Here is a 22,677-nt window from a genome sequence, read left to right as displayed (position 1 = left end):
TGATTATGCAGAGATGCGTTGCAGTCACAAAATAAGTTGTAACACATAAGTAATCACTAATGCTACTGATAAGGATTGTAAAAATTGAAAAAAAAAAAAGGATTGTATATGAATATTTGTCTGTTAGTCATTCATGCGAAAACCACTGAACGGATTTTGATAATCCTTGGGAGTGATTGAGTTATAGTTATAGTTGTATTTGATTTTTAGTTTTATAGCATTGAAATGCTTTATAAATGAGAGAACCGTTGCTACGGTTGCTACGGTTAGGCAAGAAACGCAGGTTCGAATCCTGCCTCGTGATCGAATTTTTTCTATTCTTTCAAAATTTCTCACGTATAGTTATAGTTTTAGTCACCAGGGTAACACAAGCTAGAGAAAGACTTTCTTTGCCTGAGGGGAGAAACCACGCGGTATATTTTTTTAAACAATATTCGAGTTATAATCATTGTTACTTATATATTTTAATATCATATTACATTTTCTAACAAAGCTTAAAATTACACAACTTGTTACTATTTACTAATTTTCCATCCGCGGTTTTGTCATTGACATGTATTCTCCGTACCAAATTCACGTTGTGATTTCGCTGCAAAACATAGCTCTTTTACCTATAAGTATCCGTATACCAACACTGCAAGATTATCTTTAATAAGCATAAATTACAGAAAAAGAGCATCGTCCGTTTTTGCTTGAAAGCGGATCAGACCCACTTTCAGAATAATGTGCACGGCCGTAAAATCGTTTGAGAAGTTTGACACGTAATTTATATAATATTACTAGCTGCGCCCCGCGGTTCCACCCGCGTAAGTCCGTATCCCATAGGAATATCGGGATAAAAAATAGATGTTAGCCGATTCTCAGACCTACCCAATATGCTTACCAAATTTCAGAGGAATCGGTCAAGCCGTTTCGGAGGAGTATGGCAACGAAAACTGTGACACGAGAATTTTATATATATAGATATTAAGATTATAATTGAATTGTTTTCCTTTACTTTTAGGTAAATAAATATAGGTATCTAACTAAGCCGTATATTTCCAAACACGGGTACCTCAATTTGTGGCATTCATTTCTATACTAAATTATTAGAATGTAGGTTTTCAAGTTTAACTGCAATCAATACTGTCATAATTGCTGTCAATTATGTAGGTTGTGTATGCTGTCAATGGATCGCCCAAAAATTGCTGACCAGTATGCTATTTCTGGCCTGGAAAAAAATTCGGTTGATCTGAATGAAGTTCTTCACATTTTTAATAACATGGGGAATTGGAGAATTAAATTGTTTTAAATATTTTTATAAATCTTTAATAATTGTAATAAGTTTGCAGAGACATAGTGTTATCGGTCCTAGCTATTTATTCTAAGTATCACCCCCCAGCAATTAATTATTACTGATGATGATGAATAATTATTACAAATGATCTCTACATCCAAATTTAGAAGTTCAAATACCTGGTTCGCTTACTCTTTATCATTGATAATTTAATAGTTCTTAATTAAATCCACGTTCATGTTCTGTCAGAGAAATGATTTGTCTAAGTACCTATTGAATGAACATTACTGACCTAAAGATCAGTGATATACATGGTGATTGATTTAGGATCCCGTGCTTCAGAGCAGATCAATTATAATTTTTTTTTTACTTCCGACTTACCTAACACCAAATGTTATAAAAAATCTCAAATTCAACAATGCCTCTACAGCCCTGAAAATATGTATTGCCGACATTAATGAAATTTTGTAGTAAGATATAAATGTAGACCGGTAAGAAACGGATAAGATATAAAGATAAGATTTATTTTATGTTACATAATTTTTTTAAAATGCAGCGATAGCTCCCCTAGAAGTAAGTGTAGACGGGGTATGGAGATTCATGTTCTTCTCGTTTATCTACTATCTCGTCCTACCTACTAGCTACTGGACCCACGGTATATACTAAGTATGTTAGGTACATTTCCAACGGTGAAATAATTTTTGAAATCGGTTCAGTAGTTCCTCAGGCTCGTGCATATGGTTCATGGGCAGTGGTGTTCGCTTACCATCAAACGAACCACCAGCTCTTAAAACACAAAATTAACTTTTTAAATCAAATAGGCTACCGCAAACATGTTGCGGGCGTTATTCAAAAATAAAAAGATAACTTAGTGTCACGTTAAAGTTGATTTTACAATAAATATATTTTCACTTCTCTCAGGTGTCAATATTTATTTTTTTATAAATAAAAGATAAGTAGTAATAGCAAGAAGTAGTAGTAGTACGTATGTGATAATAAATTGTGGCTTAATTGCAATTGCAAAGCGTTATATGGTTAAGATTCGATTGTTTAAAAAATTCACCTAAAACAATATTTTATCCATTTCATCCATAAATTCGAAACTTAAATAGAAACAATATTTTACTTGAAAGAACAATTTTAAAACCGACGATTTCAAAAACAATGCAGGTACATTTGTCATTTGATATCTCCGTAAGTTTTCAACGGATTAGTGTTATTTTACTATGCTTGATAGGAAATTGCTGTCGCTGGTCCTACTTTAGTCAAGAGAAGTCCTCCTCCGCGCTAGGGACGTTGGAGCCATTTGTCGGAGCCACTGAACAGCTCATTCCGATTTCGATAAAATCGTAACACTTGAAGTCGGTTAAATATATTTTTGTATTATTTTACTGTTATCATTTCTGTGATCACTTAACTGTAATGGCGTGAACCCGTGATTTTCAAAATGAATTTCCTATAATAAATAAATATTAAATTTATAAGCATATAGTACAATTAGAATTTATTTTATAGATAGCACAGTAAAATCCTATAGCGTATGGTCGAACACAAAATAATATAATAAATATAGGTATAAAGTAGAAACTTGCGATGTCTGTGAGTACTGTTGGTATTTCGTTAAAACAGGTGACAACTATATACTTGCCATCTGCTAGGCCCAAGCAAAGGCTCGGGGGCCCAAAGAAATTGGCTATTTCGGATGGGGGGCGGTAGGGACTCGGCCCCGGGCGGCATTCGAAAGGGAAAGCCCCAATTTATTAATTCGAAAAAAAAAGGTGTGTGTGCGATTCACACATGATAGAAGTGAAACTTCAATAAATCGTCAAAAGAATGAATAAAATAGTATGTATATTTCTGTCTCATTCTTTGCCGGCTTCATTCTACACATTTTTGTATTTCTGTCTCTTACTTGTCGTTTTTCCGTTGCATCAGGTTTGAAATCACAACGATTCTAAAGAAGTTTCACTTCAAAAATCTTAGAGGAAGCAGCGCACAAATTTTAAGTCACAGCCTATCGACAGACAGACGGGGTCTTGATGTCTCTTAATTGTGTCCCGCTTTATTCTTTGGATACGGTGTCCTCACATGGGGTGAAGCGCCATATTTCCGGTCGGCCCTAGGCGGTAAAACACGCTGTGTATTATTTTAATGTATCATGTTAAGGTCGAATTCTTTTTTTTGTTAGAACGTTTTTACCCTAGTTTTACTAATTTCATAGTTAGAACTTCAAATACATAATTATTTTTGCATTAAACATCAGCTATTATAATACTATTTCTTTGATATATTTTCTCAACGAAACATTCTTAAGTTACACTATTATTTAGTCATATGATTTTATTTTGATTTGCTTTTATTCCTTCAATATAACTGTTCACACGAATAAACACATTTTGAAACTTTATTATGATGATTGTCATATACGATATGTATGATACATGCTAAGGAACGAAGCGAGTGGCAACAGCCGGCGAGAGCTAGTCGACTTAGGCGTTTTCCACTCGAAGAGAAACCAAATTAAAACTCAGTCAACTCAATTCCTAAGAACGCGTTTTGACAACAGCTAGTTTTTTACTAATATTCAATTTTGAGAATTACCAATTAATAATAAAAAGAATAATTATTAGCTCTAAATAGAGAAAACGCGTTCTAACGAAAAGCTGGTTTTAACTGTTACACATACGATATCTAGTTTTTCTTTTGGGCCGAACAGGCACACAATCTAATGAATTCTGGTCTAATTAATTTTTTATCGGACTCTTTAAGACCTAAGTGGTATCGACAATGGTTTAGTATTACGATTCGAACGCAAGGGAACACTACGCTAAGTTTCTAAATTAATAAATCAGTTGAATCATCATAGATATCGAAACACTGAAAAGTAGTAAATTCTTTCAAATATAATTAAAAATAAAAATTGCAAGTCATTCCGATGTATGGAACAAATATTACTCTCCGTCAAGGTCCAAAATATGGGTATTTCGAGATTTTTACTGAAACAATAAATTCTACTTACCATAAAACTACTTCAGCCTAAAATTGTCATAAAACTATATATAAAAAAAGTGTTAACTCTTTTTCCCTAAACGTCTTCTTCTTTGTGGGATAACAATGATGAAAAAAGTTGTAATTCATTTCTGCGCCACCTTCAAGATGAAAATTATAGCCTATTTAGGTAAAAAAATTAATTCGTTTGATTTATAATCATGAAATACTTATTGTTCTAACATGTAAAATAGTTGAAACATTACTGAACTTATTAACAACTTTCCCATAGATTGCATGTATTTCTAACAAATACGCATGACTCCATAAAAATTCATAATTAAATATTTTTTTATTTTATTATTATCTATATTTTATTATATATATATCATTGACAAATATAAATCGACACACAAATGAAGTCCTGTGGGTAATTTGTCAAAAGCATGTGATTAATTCTCTTTACAAACAAGTATACAATAGGGCAATTATGTTCTGCAAGACCTATTGTATTTTTTGAAAGGTACCATTGGGAATAAAATCTAGCTTCTATGCTTGTGTTAAACACTGAATAAAATTAATGTTTGTAGTAGCTCATATTATCAAGTATTTTATGCAATATGGAGCTATTCTCAAGGAGCAAAACAGAATTCAACTTTCTAAGTTTAACTTCAATCAGCTTGTACTTAAGAACTCTACAAAACAAAATAAAATAATTAACTAATTCATTGCATTAATTGATTGACAGATTATTTTATGAAATTATAACAGAACCTATAGCTAGTAAATAAATATTATTTATAATATGAAAACTAAGACTTTAAAGCTTTTTAGTAAAATAATGTTTCCTTATGTTAATAATTTTTTTATAATATATTACTAATTCCGAAAAAGACATCTAAATATAGTCAATTTGTAAATATAGATTGTCTAAATCTTGTCTAATATAAGATATCACAGTTATTCACAGCCAGTATTTGGTATTATATTTCCTGTATTTTCACAATATTCCATGGTGGTGAATTTACCATTGGCCTTATTTCTCCTTTCTTCTACCTAACCCATACACATTTATAGCACAAGTCCCATAAAAATAAATAAATTAACAAGTGTTCACGCTTAACCATAAAACGTCCAAGTATAAATAAAGTTCATCACAACACTGATAGAATTTGATTCAATAAAGTTCAAAGTTCAAACACAATTATTTATTAAACTCAATTAAACATACATCGGTGGTTATAATTACTCTATCTGCGATCCCTATACCTATTTGAATCACGGTCACGGCTTCTACCCCTGGAACGATCCGATGTGCGCCACAAAAACTCATCAACTGAACGTTCATACGATCTCTTATCATAAACAAGCACCGAACGAGGATAATCAGCCAAGTCATAGTAACGTGGTGGTGGAGGTGGTGGAGGAGGCAACCCATTGTATGTAGGAAGAGCCCCACTAAATCCTGGTGGAGCTACGTATGGCAAGGGAGGCAGTTGATGATGCATTGATCTCATATATTCTGCCACATATGCTTCTGCTGCTGCGGATCCACTATTAGCATATCCTTCGCGACTTCGGACAAACCATGATGGTAATCTCTCCCTCAAAAAGGGTGAAGGTGATCTCCTTTTGTATGAGGATCCTAAACGATTACGTGGAGAGGTAAAGATTTTACGTCGGCTTCGTGATTGGCTCATACGGTTTCTATATGATGTACCTCGTGAAGACAACGGTGCTCTGTATGTTCTATAACTACCACTTTTTAAATAACCTTTTTTAGATGCCTCTTTTGATTTTCTAAGAATTGGAGTCATTTCAATACCATCATCTTCAGGAAACAATCTGCACAACTCCTCTGCTACTTTAGGCTCTATCTCTTGTCCATCTCTTCCTATTTTTACTGGTTTACCCTCATTCCATGGATTGTACAAATGAAGTGTACTACTGAAAGGCAATTCTTTTCTACAAATCCAGTCAACTTTGAATACACCATCTAGTACTTTAGCAGATAAACCAGGAGGCAAGACCCATGATATTGGAGGTACATCCCTTCGAGATTCACTACCTAGGCGAGCAAAACCAGCAAATTTACCGCTTTCCTTTACAGAGAATATTAAAAGAACGTTTCTCGATTCTCTATAGGCTTGGTTCAAGTTTGCTTCGTTTTGGGGTAGTGTTGACCAAACGCCTTTTGCTTTTGACAGTGTAATGTTTTCAGCATTGTTTGATTTAATGAGAAAAAAACGTGTATCTCTAAACAAATAGTTTAATTTTGTCATATAGTCATACGTCTTAACTTTTGTACCGCTTGATATACGACGCCGCTTTGTTTCTTGGGGAGAATTACTGTCAGACTTAGCCCGTTTACGATGTCGTCGTTCCTTAGATTTTGTGCTTACTGAACTAATACTTGGGGTACTGGAATCACTCGAAGATGAGCTAGATACTTCGCTGCGTGTATCATACGTATCTCTTAAAACATCCTCAAGTTGTTTCAATTCTTCGCCAATTTCAGCTTCCACTTCTCCTATTCCGAGATTTACAGCGTCGGTATTATTGGAAGCCTCCATTGTTATATGAAAATGCGTCCTAGCAACAAGCTTTTACAAACATAATATTTGAGTGCATTGGCAAGTTCTGGAACTTTTCAGAACAACACAATACAGGTTAAATGGTCAACAGAAAATTATAGAGATTTACAAACTAATTCGAGGCAACACAAGCTCGTGGTATCTCAGCTATTTGATATTTTTAATTATTTCTTTTCACTAGAAAACAAACCAAAGACAGCATAGAAATGATAGACGAAAACAGTGTTACCAGTCTCTAATTTTTTTCCGAAAGCTCCAATCAAAAATCTCTAAATTTATTGAACAAAACAAGCAACAACAATTTCAAGTTTGTTAAAAACCTAACTTTACCTTTACCTTTTACTTTCGCTAATAACTTAATATGTGGAGGTGTATTCTATGTCTTAGAATATTTTCAATGATTTTTTTTATGATACATATACTTTTTGTTTTTATTAATTGCTTAAGTACTAATACATAAACAAATCAATAAAATCAATGACTAAATTTCAATGTAAATTTAATTAATTTTAACCAGATTTCAATAATTATTCTTGATAGATTCATTCATTTATATTTGTGATTAAGGAAAATAAACACCATTCGCATCATATTTAACTCAAGTGCACTTGATGATGTCATTTATTATTAATAAAAACATTAGAAAATACTCCTTAAATTTAACACATATAAAAAATCCCATTAGGTTCTAAAAACCCTCCACTTAGGGGGAAAGTCCCTAATTTGGTAAACCTGAACGGAAATCCCAGGATTAAAAGAATAATGATTATAGATAACATAACACACTCATAATATAGGTAATTTATTGGTTTATAGTTATGATACGAAGTTATGGTAAATATTGATATGTTCAAACAAATTTATAGTTGTATTAGCAATAGTTTACACAACGCTTATCGTAATGTAATACATTTTAAAATTGTTACCCTAATGAACATAAAATAAAATCGGACGATCACGAAACACGACTTGTGACCTACCAACCGTAATATAATATTAGGCAATAAGTTAAATGCGACTGCGTTGGAGTGCACTGTTTACACACGCGTGTTCGTTATTCGTCTCGCTATTCGCACGATTGTGTAAATGCACCATTTAATGAAAGATTGTTTTTGTCATTTTATCACCTGATTATCGTTTTCTTGTGTTGGCACTATGTGTTTTTAAATTGTAGTTTCAAACTCAGTAATTTTTTTTTAACTTTTTAACTTTGCAAATTTCATACTTTTACCAACTCTTTGTTGGTAAGTTAGTTATAGTAGTATTTTAAATATTTTTTAGAAATGCATTATATACAGAAGTATTTGGAAAATCTTCAAATTCCGAAAAGCACAAACCCTGTTGCAAATGGCTTTAAAACGAACGTATTTCTTTACTGCAATTACTACAGCTTTTATTCTCAAAAGGTAAGTAATTAAATCGAGATATTCTATTCAATAGTTTTATTTTTTAATGTTGTTATAATTTTTACAGGTTTTGATGGCCCTTTACGAAAAAAATATAGAATTTGAGCCACTACTCATCGACATAACAAAAGGAGAGCAGTATTCATCATGGTTTCTAGAAATTAATCCTCGAGGAGAAATTCCAGTGCTCAAAGTCAACAACTCAATTATACCTGATTCAACAAGAATTTTAGATTTCTTGGAGTTTCATCTTAATCAAGGTTTAATATTTTATTACTTTTTTACCAATTTGTTGGCTTTAAAAGCGGCTTTGTATGTTATAATTTGTATTTGTTATTCTATTTTTAGAAACACCTCCTTTGATAAATTTATCGACAGACAGTAAGGTATTAAGCAATATAAACAAGTTTCGTGAAATGATTGAAGCCTTGCCTGCAGGCCTGATAACTGTTGGATCATTCTTTCATCCACACTTATGTGGCAGTCCTAAGTTGCCATTTATCTTACCAGTCAGAGAAGTACTTAAAAGTAAATTGAAAACTTTTATAAATAATTCTTTGATGTTGGACATATAATTAAAAGACAGTAATTAAATTGTAGGTGGAGATTTATCAAGTTCCAAGAATTTGCGAAAATTAGCAAAAGAAAATCCTAAAGCTGAGAAGGTATTGCTATACAAAGCTGAGATTCAAGATAGAAAACATGAAATATTGTCAAATGAAGAAGAGTATTTAAAGGTTCTTAATATTGTTGATGAAGTTTTATCGCAAGTAGAACTGCAGCTTGCAAAACAAAGTGAAGGTATATTGTTTTTCAGCTGACTTCAAAAACAAACTTGTTGGTCAAATTTGGTTGCTATTAATTCTACTAAATGTTTAAAACTTTTTGATGGTTCTATATTATATGATATCCATATGTGTTGTGTTTTTTCAATGTAACTTCAAAGTTTGTTTCGTTTTCGAAGGTTGATATACAACCTAAAGTAAAAATATATTTAAATTTTTACTTATAATTTTATAAGAAGATGCAAAAGCAAAGATGCAATATTTTTAAATCTTTTTGTTTTAGGTAATTGGCTGTGCTGTGAGCAGTTCAGCATAGCTGATATCAATTTGGCAGTATTGTTACAACGTCTTTGGGAATTGGGTCTGGAGGAAAGATTTTGGTTGAATGGCAAACGTCCCCAGATTGATAACTACTATCATCGAATCAAAGAACGTGAATCATTTAAAAAGACAATACCAAGTCTTCCAGTGCATATTAAGATGATAATAACATCACAGCCTCCAGCTTATGTTGGTGCTGCAGGAGCTGTATCTGTTGGTGTAGTTATTGCATTGGCATTTATTTTCAAGAAGTTGATTCATTAGCAAGTCCCAAAATACATGCAGGTAAAAATAATTATACAATTATTAACTTAATTACCAACAACTTACATATCAACATATCATAATGTATAATGTATACATATATTATATTCATGTATGTACTTTTTTTTGTTTTAGATGGTGGAGTTAATGTTATAGTAGCACAATCTTGAATATTAAAATTAATAAATTCATGTGATATTTTCATCAGTATTATAAATATTTTATTGTAAATTCAAGTAAAAGCAGTGGAAATAATGTGTAAATAAAATTGTCCCTTTCTAATAATTGTCTACTATGTTTTGAATAAGTGTAGCCTGAATTTGTTCAAACATAATTTTATTTTCACTGTTAATTATGAATAGACATGTATACATTTCCAAATGTAATTTTAATTAAATATAGCATATGAGATTATATGATAATATATGCACTTGAATATATTTTTTTATTTATATAAACAATTATATAATCCAAATTATTTATATGTTATTTAAATATATAAATGAAATATCTGTTTTTATTTTTATATATTTATTTAATAAAATATTAAGGAAAGTCCCAAACCTTATTCTTAAAAATTAAGTTAGTATATTTTAACAATAAATTATAAATTTTGTACACAAAATATTAAATGAGTACTAGATATTGTGCAACATTTTACTTTTCAACATTGACAAATACACAAGCAACAATTACTTTCACAGATAGTAAGGTTCAATGTTGTTGAAGAAAGAGAAATCTATTCATTTAATTATGACCTCTATTAAATATATTTACCAGTGTCCACTAAAACAAAAATTGCATTCTCCATAGCCTCCCAAAAAAACACCCAAAACTATGATATATACTACGTTCAGTATAATTTATCTACCATCCTCATTTGTTTCAATATTATCCTGGTTTTTATTTATTGGCATTCCCATGAAATGCTTAGTATTTGATAAGCTAGATCTTTTCCTATTTAATAAGTTAGAAAGGACAGGTTTTTCAGTATTGTACTTGAACATGCCTTGTCCAGGTAAGTTTGGTAATATTTTTGGTATTGTATACCAAGCCCTGTATGTCACAAACCATGTTAATATTGCAATAATACCACTTAAGAATTTCTCGACCATTATATGATAGTAGAGAATTGTAGATACTAACATTACATCCCACAACAGTTGTAGGCATGTAATTGCAATAAGAAGTGCTCTCACATAAGGTGTGAACTTTTCATAAGATATTTTTAATACATCCATATCACTGGATTTAATATTTTTTAAAGGATTTGTACTAGGAGATTTGTCATTTTGACTTCTTGAGTAATTTTCATCTCTAATATAATCTTTGATCCTCTCCCATCCCTTGATAGCCTTTGCTTCTTCTATCATAACTAAACTTGAGTAAATTAATATGAAACAATGTCCAGATATATCAAAACCATTCCAAAAGTGGCCATTTTGCAAACAAGCAACTTTATTATCAAACTTATTTGAATTGCATCTTCCATATTTGGTTTCAATTACATTAAAAATACTTGTCCAAGTATACCATGATATAGTAGCTATTATTAACCTTGATAAATGAGCTGTTGCTATATACTTTCGTTTTCCACAACATATTGTGTAAGATGTCAATAAAACATAAGGCACTGTTAAAAATAATGTCCAAAACCAGCCAATTTTTACAAAATATTGGTTAAAAACATTATCACTTCTGGAAAAATAAGTCCTGGGAAAGGTAATAACATCCGCGATGAGTGAAAGTAAGAAGAGAGCTCCTAGGTATACGGCTATTTTTAAATTAGTGTCGAAGAACAGCACCTTCTTGCAAACGTGCACAATCATTAATATGAGAACTTCAAATATAGACGACTGTTCCCGTGTTGGTTTTGTTCCCTTGTAGTCCGTATTTGATTCATTTTGAAACTTGAAATTCATTCGAGAATTTTTAAAGTTGTTTCGAGCACTCATGGCGTCATTAATATTTTTTTACTATTAACTTCAAATAATGTAATCTAAACGGATTCAACCTCTTAAATACTAATTATAAACATGTAGGTATCTATTACTTTTAGAATTAAAAAGAAACGAGGTTGACAAATGTAAAATGACAAATCAACTATCAATATTATCAATTGACATTGTGACCATTGTGTTTGAGGAATGTTTTTAAGTTTTGACGTTAATCTATAGTGTCGTTCATGTAAATTTTGGAATATTCATGTAATTTGAATAAGAGTTACATATATTTTCATTTAACAGAAGTTTTAAAACGAAGTAAACGAAGTAATTTTCAAAGTTCTGTAATATTTTTTCTTAAATACGTTTTAGCACCGCATTTAAACAGCAACTGATTAATTTTATATCTGCATTATTTATCGGTACGTTAGTATTGGTGTGTAGGTTTTGCTCTTAAATTATTTATTAGATTTTTTTTACAAGCAATTATAAATAATTTATCGCTCATGCGCTCAAGCCTCAACGCAACTAGTCATAGCATGGCGCGAAATTCAAAGTTTTACTATTATTCCTATCGCTAATCCTTTCTTAATCCCTTCCCAAAAAGTCGGCAATCCATTTGTAGAGGCGTAAGGTCTGCAGTGGACCTCATGCCTCTCCAAATGTTCATGGACGGTGGTAGCGCTTACCATCAGGCGTCCCACCAGCTCTATTGCTGACGTTTTTTTATTATTTTTTTTTTATTTTGTAACATAAAAAATAAATAAAAAACGTATTGGCAATTAACAATGCACTTGAAAAGTAAGCTCTTATTTTGTTTAGTTCATTTTAGGTTCAACACAGGCTAGAAACGCAGCCAGCGTAGGCACGACTTACAATGCCGCGATGGGTAATTGAATGTTACAAAAATAATGTCCAAAAAAGCAATTTAACGAATGTAGTGTCGTAGTTCCGAGAACCACACAAAAAATAAATTATATTTTAAGCTTTGAATTACCAAATTATATAATATTTTTAAGATAATTTATTATTTAAACCGCCACTACAATGTTTACGTGTACTAGCGAGCTAGGCGCAACACACAAACCAGAACAGCGGATGCATGCAGTCCATTTAAATGTAATATTTTTTCAATAATCCGCTGCCATAGAATTAAAATTTTATTTTGTGTTTGATTTTGCGTAAAATCAACCAATTATATATAAGTGAAGTCCCGTGTCCCCTAGTGGGGTATGGGGCAGATAATGTACATCCGTTTCACTGATCGATTTTCTTTAGGGACAAGTAGGTGATCAGCCTTAGAAATAAAGTAAAATCGTTTTTAAAATTCCTTAAAAAGTCTTTAATTTCTAATCTGTTATCAAAATTGGTTAATACTGTTTTAAACAAACAAGTTTAAAAGGCATGTGTTCATAGTTCTCCATAGACCCGACATACCAATCCATCGAGCACCCTTTCTATAGTACAGTTTTGTTCCATACCATTTTTTATAATAGTCCTACATCGGCCACGGATTGCTTAGGGCTGTATCTTCATATAGTGCAGTCATGGGCAGGCTGCAGCTGGTGTCCCACAACACATTAAAATCTCTAAAGGGCCTCTGCGTGTTGAACCTTTGTTCCCACGTAAGCCTTCGAAAAGACCGGGTACTTTCTACTTACGGAAAAATATACAAATTAAAAATAATGAATACATTAATTAAGCACACCAAATTACAGAAAATACTGAGAATAAAAACAATGTAAAATAAAATAAGCATCAAACCACAGATAATATAGTACTTCTTAGTAACTACTTATACAGTAAAATTTAAAAATACAACACCTAAACCACTGGCACTCGGCATCTGTTAGGGCAATATGGTCGCAATAACGTTGGTTAAGCCCAAAAGCACAGAATAACCAAAAATGTCCTGTAATATAAAAACTCGAAATTCAAAGATTTATTTAATTCTAATAGAAGCACTTTTGAATCGTTCTAATTAATAATTGCGCTCCAACTCCAAGAGTGCTTGATGAACTCCAAGAGTGAAGATGTACTTATTGCACTACACAAAATTTAGTCTTCTTAATTCAGCGGCCACCGAATTTTGGAGGGTGCACTTAGAGAGTAAGCATCCTACATTTAGAGGTTAATGCGTTTAAAACACTACACTAAATTTCGTCTCGTCGGTTATATTTAGTCATCACTGAATTTAAGACAGTGTAAGTAATCGTATTCCGCGAGTTAGCATCCTCAATTTCGAAGATCTGGATGGTTTCTTACTGACTGGATCATTTAGAAGCCTAATTATAAAAGGCATTGAGGGATTTTAGTCGAATTTAGTTTCTTTAAACGGAGTTTATTCAAATACGCATACTTGACTTTTATAAATAACCCAATATTTTGTTATTTTACTTCTGAATTAAGAAACTTAATTTGGTGAAGTATGATAAGCGCATTACTGTTTTCATACAAAGTTAGTACCTAGTTTGGTCAGTATGTATCTTCTCAAAGTTAATTTTATCTCTACAAGTACTACACCCCCACAAAATAGTAAATACGAAATAGTGGCATGCGATGTTTTTTGTAGTTTATACGGTGAGTGGGGGAGCCGGAGGCCCGTTTCCTTTTCCTCATCCATCCCATATCCATTCCTTCTTTCCAGTCGTCTATTCTTTCCTTTTACCTTACTCCTTAAAAGAGGGCAGCGCATCTACAGAGGTACTACATCTGCGAATGTTCCTGGGCGGTGGTGATCGCTCACCATCAGGGGAACCACCAACTCAGCTGTCCGCTATGACGTAAAAAAAAATAAGATTTTCAATCTCAATTCTCATGTATAATTCAGTTTAGCATAATTTTCTGGATTTGTTTTATTTCTTTTTTGATCCTAATAGTGTTTATATTAATTATATTTTTATTATTTCATATATCTTCAATAATTGCATTAGTTTTAAATTTAGTTATAGCAACCTTGTTGTATGATGCGTGATGCGTCGGTCCCACTCGAGTAATCTGAATTACGCTTCTTTGCGTTTTGTTTTCCCTCCTTTTCTGCGATTGTGTAAATAAGACGCTATTTTAATGGTATAAGCTTTTGTTATTCGGCAAATTGTACTGATTCATTATTGTGTACTTTCCGAAATTTAGAATGCGTAAAATATCAAAAAGTCGTGCAGATGATGATGTTGTTTCATCTACTAATGGATCCGGGTCGCTTGGTAATGAAGATCAAGAGGCTGATCAGAGTGTGGAGCGTGAAGTAAAATCTGGATCTAAAGATAAAGACAGTATAAATGATGAACATTCAGATGGTTCCAAAGAACCAGTGACTAGCAAAACAAAAAACAAATCCAAAAAACGCAGATCAGGGAAAAATAACAAAACGAATGATGATGACGATCTAACTGATTCTGATTTGAAGCAAAATGATGATACAGTTGATGACGACAATTCAGATGAATCCAAAGAAACACCTAAAAAAACACCTAAAAGCAAAATTAAGGCCAAATCCAAAAAGAGGAAATCTGGACGGGACAGTAAGAAGAATGTAGCTGAAGAAGAAGAATATGAGGTAGTGTATAGTGTGTCCAATCATAAAATATACTAAAATTTAAACGGGATGTACCCTTTTAAATATGTAATAACTGAGGTATTAATGTATACTTCAATTTCAGGTTGAAAGAATTGTTGATTCTAAGAGGATTAAAGGAAAACTTCATTATTTGATTCGTTGGAAGGGATACAGTGCAGATAGTGACTCTTGGGAACCACATGATACATTATCTTGCCCTGATGTTATAAATAAATTTAATGAAGAAGTGAGTAACATATTTTCTTTTACTTATATGCTCTGCAAAATCTATTATTATTAGTATATTCACTATTTTAATAAATGGCATTATTGTGTATGGGATTGTTGTGTTGCTTAGGCCAAACTTTGTTTAATGTCTTAGGCGAATTGTATAATTTACAAATGCAGTGTAATTTTCAATATACCAAGAATTGACTATTCCCAATCATCCACAAGGAGCAGTTACGAACAACAAGGCTCCTGCTTCTGTGTGGTTTTAAAATAAAACAGACCATACCCAATCTAACAAAAAAATTGAATTACATATTTCCAAATTATCATCATATCATAAAATCCCAATCTACACCAATATTAAAAAGAGGAAGAATTTATATTTTCTGTCGTTTATTTGTAATGGATAAACTCAAAAACTACTGGACAGAATTTAGAAATTCTTTCACCATTAGAAAGCTGCAACTTTGCTGAGTGACATAAGCTCTATATGTAGCACTGGCGAATCCGGGGCGAATAGCTAGTCTTTTATAATCTGGAGTATACAACTTGTTTGTGGTCTATGTGTACTATCTATACTATTATTAAATAGGTAATATGTAATCAAAAGTAAGTGATGCAATCATCTACTTACAATTGTGAATGATATTTATTTTTATTCTGGAGTCGACACAAGCAATGTTTGGGAGAGTTGATACTATATACTATTTGATTTTATTTCAATTTCTATTGTATGAGTTTGGATACTTTGTGATGTAAATTTTTTTAAAGAAATATATTAAGGAGAGACATTTTTGTTGAACTAAATAAATGTGTGTTTTTATCAAAAATTTATCCAATTATAATCACATAATTTATGTAGAGTGGCAGTGGAAGTGTAGTATTGCAGTATGATTGTTACAACTGTGGATGCTTCTTATATACATATAATAAATCTAAGCTGCTAGCATACAAGTTATATTGCTATGAGTTACATACAATACATAGCACATAATGTCATACCTTAAACTAATTAATTATATGGCAATGCAAATGATGTGAAATACATATTGTTTGTTACCTAACCTAAGATTGTAAAGAGGAAACTTTATATGTATGTAAAGTTTTCACACAAAAACCACTGGCCCAATTTCAAAAATTCTTTCAATATTAGAAAGTGCAGCTTTTCACACACTTCACTGAATGACAGAGGCTATATATGTAGAATGTGTAAAAATTAGTAGCAAAGACAGTAGTCAGAAATATCAATTAAAATTGCAGAAAGAAAATCCTCCAAAAAAAAGTAATAAGAGGAAAGCGACAAAGAAAGAGACAAAAGTTCCAGCCAAACGAGCAAAATCTAACTGGGACAGTGAAAATGCTGATGAAAATGCTGAATATGAAGTAAGTTGACAAAAGAGTTTTTACAATACTTCAAAGTATCAATACACAGATAAATGTATAATTGTACTTCTGTCATCAATCTGTTCAAAATGGTCCGTTATCAATTTATTTTATTTAAAATCGTCTTACATTTTTTAAAGGTAGAACGCATTTTGGAAGTTCATCATAAGAAGAATGGAGACAGGGAATTTTTAATCCATTGGAAGGGATGGTCTAGCAAATTTGATTCTTGGGAACCAGAGAAGAATTTAAATTGTCCCGATTTAATCAAGAGATTTATGGATAAGGTAAAAAATGTAGTTACTATATACTATAGTAAAACTTTAGTATTAATATTATCCCAATAATTTTGTAAATAATCTACCTGTGTTTATTTTGCAAAATGAAACATTTAAATTTAAAAATAAACTTCGGATATACAAAGTTGTATAATGATATGAATATCACAGGTGAGTGTCGCACGTACGACGACGGGAAGAAGTTTGCGTGTCGCGCCGGAAACCACGAATCGGTTCACATTACAAGATCCTTCATCTGGACGTCGTCTTAGCAAACGCAGAGGACAAAGACAAAGGTATACATAACATTTACAGGAGAAAATTGTCGATTAATTAATAACAATTGAAATTTCATAATACACTGCCACAAATCCAAATAAAACTTACTCAAAGGTAAAATTTATATAATTTATATTAGATCAGACTTCCACGTAAGCGTATCTTAAGAATACGTATACTAAAAATTCATATAATTATAATGTATAAACTGTGGGCTCATATAATTATGATGTGTGGTCGACGAGTAATGCGAGTGTACAAATGATATACACATATGCGCTGCATACGACTCTAGGTTCTGGAATAATAATAATTATGTTTCAATAAGTAATGATTGTAATAATATTTGTTACAGAGTGCGGTATGATAACGCTGAATGAGACATTTATAATAGAAAATAGCAACGCCCTTTAAGTGCGAGCAACTGTCGCAAATCTACGAGATCAGAGATTTTAAAAGTTTCAGTGGTTGCTAAATATTAGGCTTGATGTCGCTTATTGGTCAAAATAACCTCGTTTGATATGTATTGTATTCATGTATTCATGTCCTAATGTTCAGCACATATTATAATAAAAGTTGCATGTTCTACTTTTCTCTACACTATCTGGATGTTTATAGCGTCTTTTTTGTATTTTATTTTTATTGAAAGTAACTTAGCACTGCTAATGATTTGCTAATTTTTTAGCCTTTCATTATTTACATAGACACAGCGTTTTTTGCGGTTGTTAATTTATTCGTTTAATTTTTTATTGTTTGTGTTCCAAATAGAAGTTATATTCAAATGTGTGCAAAGTTAAACTTTTTCTTCCTAATACAAGTTGTATCATCCTTTTACACTTATGTATTGAAAGCATTATTTATAACAATACGGGTGCATGTGTACATCCATTTTTATTTATATGGATAGTAAACATATCTATATACATATACATATATATACCTACGATAACGCGATAAGTATCCTTCAGATATTCAATGTGTTTTCCATAAACACGAGGGTTAACGTTGTAGCATAAACTGTTATTTCGAATTAAATAATTGCATTTAGTATAGTGGTGATATTCATTTGCCATTGACTAAAGAGTAGTAGCCGATTGTTGTGCTAATTAGCACCCGCCTATATTATTGGTTTTATATTGTGTTTTATAGTCAAAATTTAACGATGTACAATTACGCAGATTAAATAAATTTATTTAAGTTGTAAAATATTTAATAATTAATACAGTATATTTCCGAGGCCCTTTTTTATTTTTCGTTATAGTATAAGATATATTTTCAAATTTTTCTATATTAGATCTAAGTCATCTGTGTTAAAACTAAGAAAAGTATCTCAATTTTAGAAATGAGTTTCTCTATATAATTGTCAACATTACATAATAATGTTACTCTAAGCGTGTGACTAGATAAATAAATAGTTACGCAATTGAAATGTGCATTTATTTACAATACTTTGATGGGTGGGGACAACAACACCTAAGTGAATGAAATATTGCCAATATTACGGTACCTACGGGCGCGCGCAGTGTGTAAACGTAATCATAGAATCATCTAAATTGTTTCAATTGCAATAAGATTCATTCATATTATTCTACCATCCTTGAAAAGTATACCAAGATTAAATTAAAACTGTCCGTGTAAGTGTAGAAGCACACCTTCAAACAAACGGGTAAAGTTCTAGTAAAAGAGTGTTAAAAATTACGTCTGCTCCTAAAAGCACCATTAGGATATCTTTAACTAATAAGATGAGAGTGATATATATCTATAAATAATTTATTTAGCTTATACATTTATGAAGATAATGTATGTACATAAATATTAAACAATCAAAAATAGTATAGTTCGCTTCACACGACGCCTTCTAAATCTGGCCGGGGAGGCGCAACAAGTAAAAGTTTATACTCTTGAGGAATGGTAATCTGTCTGGTGTGAAGGGGCGGAAGGTTGACGACAGCGCTCGGGAGTCGTCGCCCGCAGTCGCACAGGGGGAACGGTTCGCAGTCGGCGTGGTAAGCGCGGGCGCAGTGGGCGGTGCGCGCGCCCACCCGCTCGTGCAGCGGCGCGTCGCAGCGGACGCAGCGGCCGCGCACGGCCACGCCGCGCCTGGCCGCGCTCAGCGCGCGCGCTAGGGCCTCGTGCGCCTCCCGCCCCGCTATTCTGTTCGCGCAGCGCCACATGGCCGCCCCGCTAGCCCCGTCCGCCAGGATCCGGCCCACCTGCGCCGAATTACACGTTTTGACTAGCAATTCCTCCAGCGGCAAGTACGCTATCGCTTCGAAGAGCGAAGCCGGTGGAACCGAGCTGATGTTTCTGAGGAGACGCGTCCACATATCTGCTGCGGTCTGCGCTGGCACCGTGGGCCCGATTCTCACGCATAACTTGCACGCTTGCAATACTAAATTATTCTCCTTCTCCGAATCGGCGGCCGCAATCAATTCCAAAAATGCTTCGAGGGCCGCCATGTGATCGCCGGTCGCCTCTAAACATATCGGTTCGGCATCCTTTGGCCCTAATTCTTTTACAATAGATAAAGCGTCTTCCGGCTTCACAAGTCCGGCGTGGTTTGTTAGGAAATCTTTTACATAGTCAGGTTGCGAAGTACAAAGACATCGTAAGTATATAGTTGTTGCATGACCTTTAAGACGTCCCATTTCGAGAAGGCACTTACCAAACTCCAAGGCTCGTTCACTTGGTAGAGTTTGCATTGTAGTGGCGACAACGTCTATTGGCTGGTCGTCGTTCAGTAACTCTGCTGCAGCTATTGGCCGCAGTTTAATAAGTGCAGGTAGATGCTCGCGCATTATATTTCTGAAATTCGGAACTACTTCCGAATTCGATTGAACATACTCGAATAGTTCATCAATGTCCACTTCAGATGGATTTTTAAGTTGGAAAAATTCTTTCAAAGCTTGCTCGTGATTGCCCAACAGGGCATCTATTCGCCAGAGTATTCTTGATCGCGGAATAGCGTTTCGATAACCAGGTAAAAGCTGATCCCTCTGCGCGCGTACACGCATCAGAACCGAGAGCCAAGCACGATCGGTCTTTTCACCTTCTGTTCTTGTAACAAGGTCTTGCACTTTCTGAATCAACTCTTGGTCCAATGGGAGCGATCCATTATGCAGTTGCCCAGTCACGAATTCTAAAATTTCCAATCTTCTTTCGTATTCCTATAAAAGAAATAAATTAACCCATTAAACGTATTTTTTTTGCTATTTTCTCTTTAACAAGTTTCTTATCAAAGGCCTTTAAAAAAAAAACAAGCTTAGCACTTTGACAATTTGATTTGTTTTTTTTTTGTCTTTTGTCATACCTTTTTTTATTTGAAAGTCGGTGCCTCCCATGTGGTCTAATTTAAATTTGGGTGTGATAATTTGTAGGCGGTTTTTGTTTTTTGTTAAAAATAATTACTAAGGATCAAACCATGATCAGTTCCCTATTTTTGAATGGTTTCAAAAATGACTCACCGGCATATCATCGGTGAAAGATAGGAGAGCGCGAGCCACCCTCAGTCTGTTCTGTTTGCCGAGCGGGCCGGCGAAGGGCGGCTCGCGCGAGCTCTGCTCCAGAAGCCGCACGGCTGAGCCCGTGTCGTGGTTCACCATCACGCGGAGTGGCGACGGACGGCCTTCCTTTGTTGTGTATATACATAGTTTTAAATAAATTTATAAATCCGAAAACAACATACTAACATTGCTCATTAGAAAACTTTAAATTAGGCATATTGTGAATGTAATCGCACGTTTTCATTAAACTATGCCCATGGAGCGGTAACAACGCGTTAGCCGCAACGTCATGCGTTCTTGTGACGTGCGTAGCTACATGTCAAAACTGGATCAACTATCGAAAAGGTAGTTGAAAGAAAACTGAAAAATTTTGACATTTGCATGAAGCAGTGTGGACATGTATTCATCATATAACGCGAGCGTGCACAATAAGCCTTAAATCTCAAACATTTATTTATTCAATTAGACTTCTTATAGAAGCACTTCTGAATCGTCATCCTACATCCTACTATATATATAATAATTTAATATTTTAAATTCGAAAGCTTGTAAGGATGTGTGCGTTTGTTACTCTTTCAAGCAAAAATTACTGAACCGATTGCAATGAAATTTGGTACGTAGACAGCTGGAATACTATAAAGGCATGTTTTTATCTCGATATTCCTACGGGATACGGACTTACGAGGGTGAAACCGCGGGGCGCAGCTAGTAATTTAATATTTATTGCAATATATAATATAACAGCGAAAACACTCATGTCCTGACATAAGGAAGATTTTATGTTGCGACATATTCACTATAAAATTTTTTAACCAGTAAAATTATAATTACAACCATTTAATATGAACATAAAATACATCAATTAATATAATTACGTATAATAAAAAAATCCTATATTATTCTGGTTTCTGATAGATCCAGCGAGGCGTGTGCGATTTGATCGTTCGGGCTGTCATACCTCCTCATGCAGCAAGGTGGTGAGCGCGTCGTGCCTGGCGGAGGGCCTGGCGTGCGCGGGCAGCGGGCGCGCGGCGGGCGAGCGCGCGGCCAGCGCGTCGGCGGCGGCCAGCACCAGCGCGGCGCCCGCGCACGCGCACCGCCCGCGCTGCCCGCACCCCGCCTCCACGTACTGCACTAGCGAGCGCATCGCACCGCTGCATCCGTCTATGCAAACATACATGCCTTTAACTCTTTAAAACTCTCAGCTATCACTTGATCACTATAAACTCAATTAAAAAATTGGAGGAGGTTAACAATTCGCCTATATATTTTGGCTTAGTTATCTCAGAACTTTCGTCTGAGAGAATAGATTATGATGACTTTTTTATGTGCCATTCTTGTGGACCCTTATTAAACTTTATTGTGGGAGTCGAGCATGCTTCGGCACGAATTTGGCCAGCTCGCACCGATGAAGTACCATACCCTCACAGAAAAACAGCGTGAAACAATAGCACGCTATTGTGCTTCGTACGGTGAATGGGGGAGCCGGAGGCCCGTTTCCTATTCCTGACCCTTCCCAGTCCATTCCTTCTTTCCAGTCATTAATTCTTTCCTTATCCATTACCGCTTAAAAGCGGGTAGCGCATTCGGAAAGGCACTACCTCTGCGAATGTTCATGGGCGGTGGTGATCGCTTACCATCAGGCGAACCACCAGCTCAGTTGCCCGCATGACATAAAGAAAGATTGGTTTAGTTATCATAATTTGAAGGCGATTCAGTTTTTTTTTAAAGAATTTGTTGCGCATATTATATATTCACATATATAGTGGATTTGTGTCGCTGCACGTTTGCCAAATGTTCTTTTGATATCGAAGCCTGCACAGGACCGCAGAAATAGTGTAGATGTCACCGTTAGATTGTAAAGATCGTT

General features: G+C 33.9%; 5 protein-coding genes across 7 annotated transcripts in view; 2 read left to right on the top strand and 3 right to left on the bottom strand.

Annotated features, from left to right (window-relative positions):
• The window catches only part of LOC119828211, a 104,587-nt gene that overhangs the window by 51,576 nt on the left and 30,334 nt on the right, over positions 1–22,677 (bottom strand). The window lies entirely within an intron of this gene.
• LOC119840661 (ganglioside-induced differentiation-associated protein 1) lies at positions 3,958–10,060 on the top strand. Of its 3 annotated transcripts, none has more exons than XM_038367359.1 (6): positions 3,958–4,454; positions 8,332–8,524; positions 8,613–8,792; positions 8,865–9,065; positions 9,333–9,655; positions 9,770–10,060. In XM_038367359.1, the coding sequence occupies exons 2-5, from the start codon at positions 8,338–8,340 to the stop codon at positions 9,632–9,634; spliced, it is 870 nt and encodes a 289-aa protein (XP_038223287.1). In that variant the 5' UTR covers positions 3,958–4,454; positions 8,332–8,337; the 3' UTR covers positions 9,635–9,655; positions 9,770–10,060. The 3 variants fall into 3 exon arrangements, with proteins under 3 accessions (XP_038223287.1, XP_038223286.1, XP_038223285.1); XM_038367357.1 differs by lacking the exon at positions 3,958–4,454 and adding an exon at positions 7,913–8,264; XM_038367358.1 differs by lacking the exons at positions 3,958–4,454; positions 9,770–10,060 and adding an exon at positions 7,912–8,264 and having other exon boundaries at positions 9,333–9,757.
• LOC119840657 (YTH domain-containing protein 1) lies at positions 5,114–7,086 on the bottom strand. The gene has a single exon (XM_038367351.1). The coding sequence runs from the start codon at positions 6,835–6,837 to the stop codon at positions 5,515–5,517; it is 1,323 nt and encodes a 440-aa protein (XP_038223279.1). The 5' UTR covers positions 6,838–7,086; the 3' UTR covers positions 5,114–5,514.
• On the bottom strand, positions 10,336–11,773 carry LOC119840660 (fat storage-inducing transmembrane protein). The gene has a single exon (XM_038367356.1). It carries the CDS (start codon positions 11,587–11,589, stop codon positions 10,498–10,500), a length of 1,092 nt encoding a protein of 363 aa, XP_038223284.1. The 5' UTR covers positions 11,590–11,773; the 3' UTR covers positions 10,336–10,497.
• LOC119840662 (chromodomain-helicase-DNA-binding protein 1-like) lies at positions 14,549–17,873 on the top strand. Its single transcript, XM_038367360.1, has 6 exons — positions 14,549–15,133; positions 15,237–15,380; positions 16,625–16,747; positions 16,888–17,034; positions 17,197–17,321; positions 17,660–17,873. The coding sequence occupies exons 1-6, from the start codon at positions 14,711–14,713 to the stop codon at positions 17,682–17,684; spliced, it is 987 nt and encodes a 328-aa protein (XP_038223288.1). The 5' UTR covers positions 14,549–14,710; the 3' UTR covers positions 17,685–17,873.

Source organism: Zerene cesonia, chromosome 7 (genome assembly GCF_012273895.1).
Source record: "Zerene cesonia ecotype Mississippi chromosome 7, Zerene_cesonia_1.1, whole genome shotgun sequence".
Classification (NCBI taxonomy): Eukaryota; Metazoa; Arthropoda; class Insecta; order Lepidoptera; family Pieridae; genus Zerene; species Zerene cesonia.
Note: the sequence above shows the minus strand (reverse complement) of the source record. Positions and strands in the feature narration are given on the sequence as shown.

Excerpts from the sequence above, each read along its gene's own strand:
- LOC119840662 (XM_038367360.1), top strand. The coding sequence starts at position 14,711 with ATGCGTAAAATATCAAAAAGTCGTGCAGATGATGATGTTGTTTCATCT. Across the intron at positions 15,134-15,236 it reads CTGAAGAAGAAGAATATGAG|GTTGAAAGAATTGTTGATTC; the intron begins GTAGTGTATAGT and ends CTTCAATTTCAG. Across the intron at positions 15,381-16,624 it reads TAAATAAATTTAATGAAGAA|AAAGAAAATCCTCCAAAAAA; the intron begins GTGAGTAACATA and ends TTAAAATTGCAG.
- LOC119840660 (XM_038367356.1), bottom strand. The coding sequence starts at position 11,589 with ATGAGTGCTCGAAACAACTTTAAAAATTCTCGAATGAATTTCAAGTTT.
- LOC119840657 (XM_038367351.1), bottom strand. The coding sequence starts at position 6,837 with ATGGAGGCTTCCAATAATACCGACGCTGTAAATCTCGGAATAGGAGAA.
- LOC119840661 (XM_038367357.1), top strand. The coding sequence starts at position 8,142 with ATGCATTATATACAGAAGTATTTGGAAAATCTTCAAATTCCGAAAAGC. Across the intron at positions 8,525-8,612 it reads GGAGTTTCATCTTAATCAAG|AAACACCTCCTTTGATAAAT; the intron begins GTTTAATATTTT and ends TTCTATTTTTAG. Across the intron at positions 9,066-9,332 it reads GCTTGCAAAACAAAGTGAAG|GTAATTGGCTGTGCTGTGAG; the intron begins GTATATTGTTTT and ends TTTTTGTTTTAG.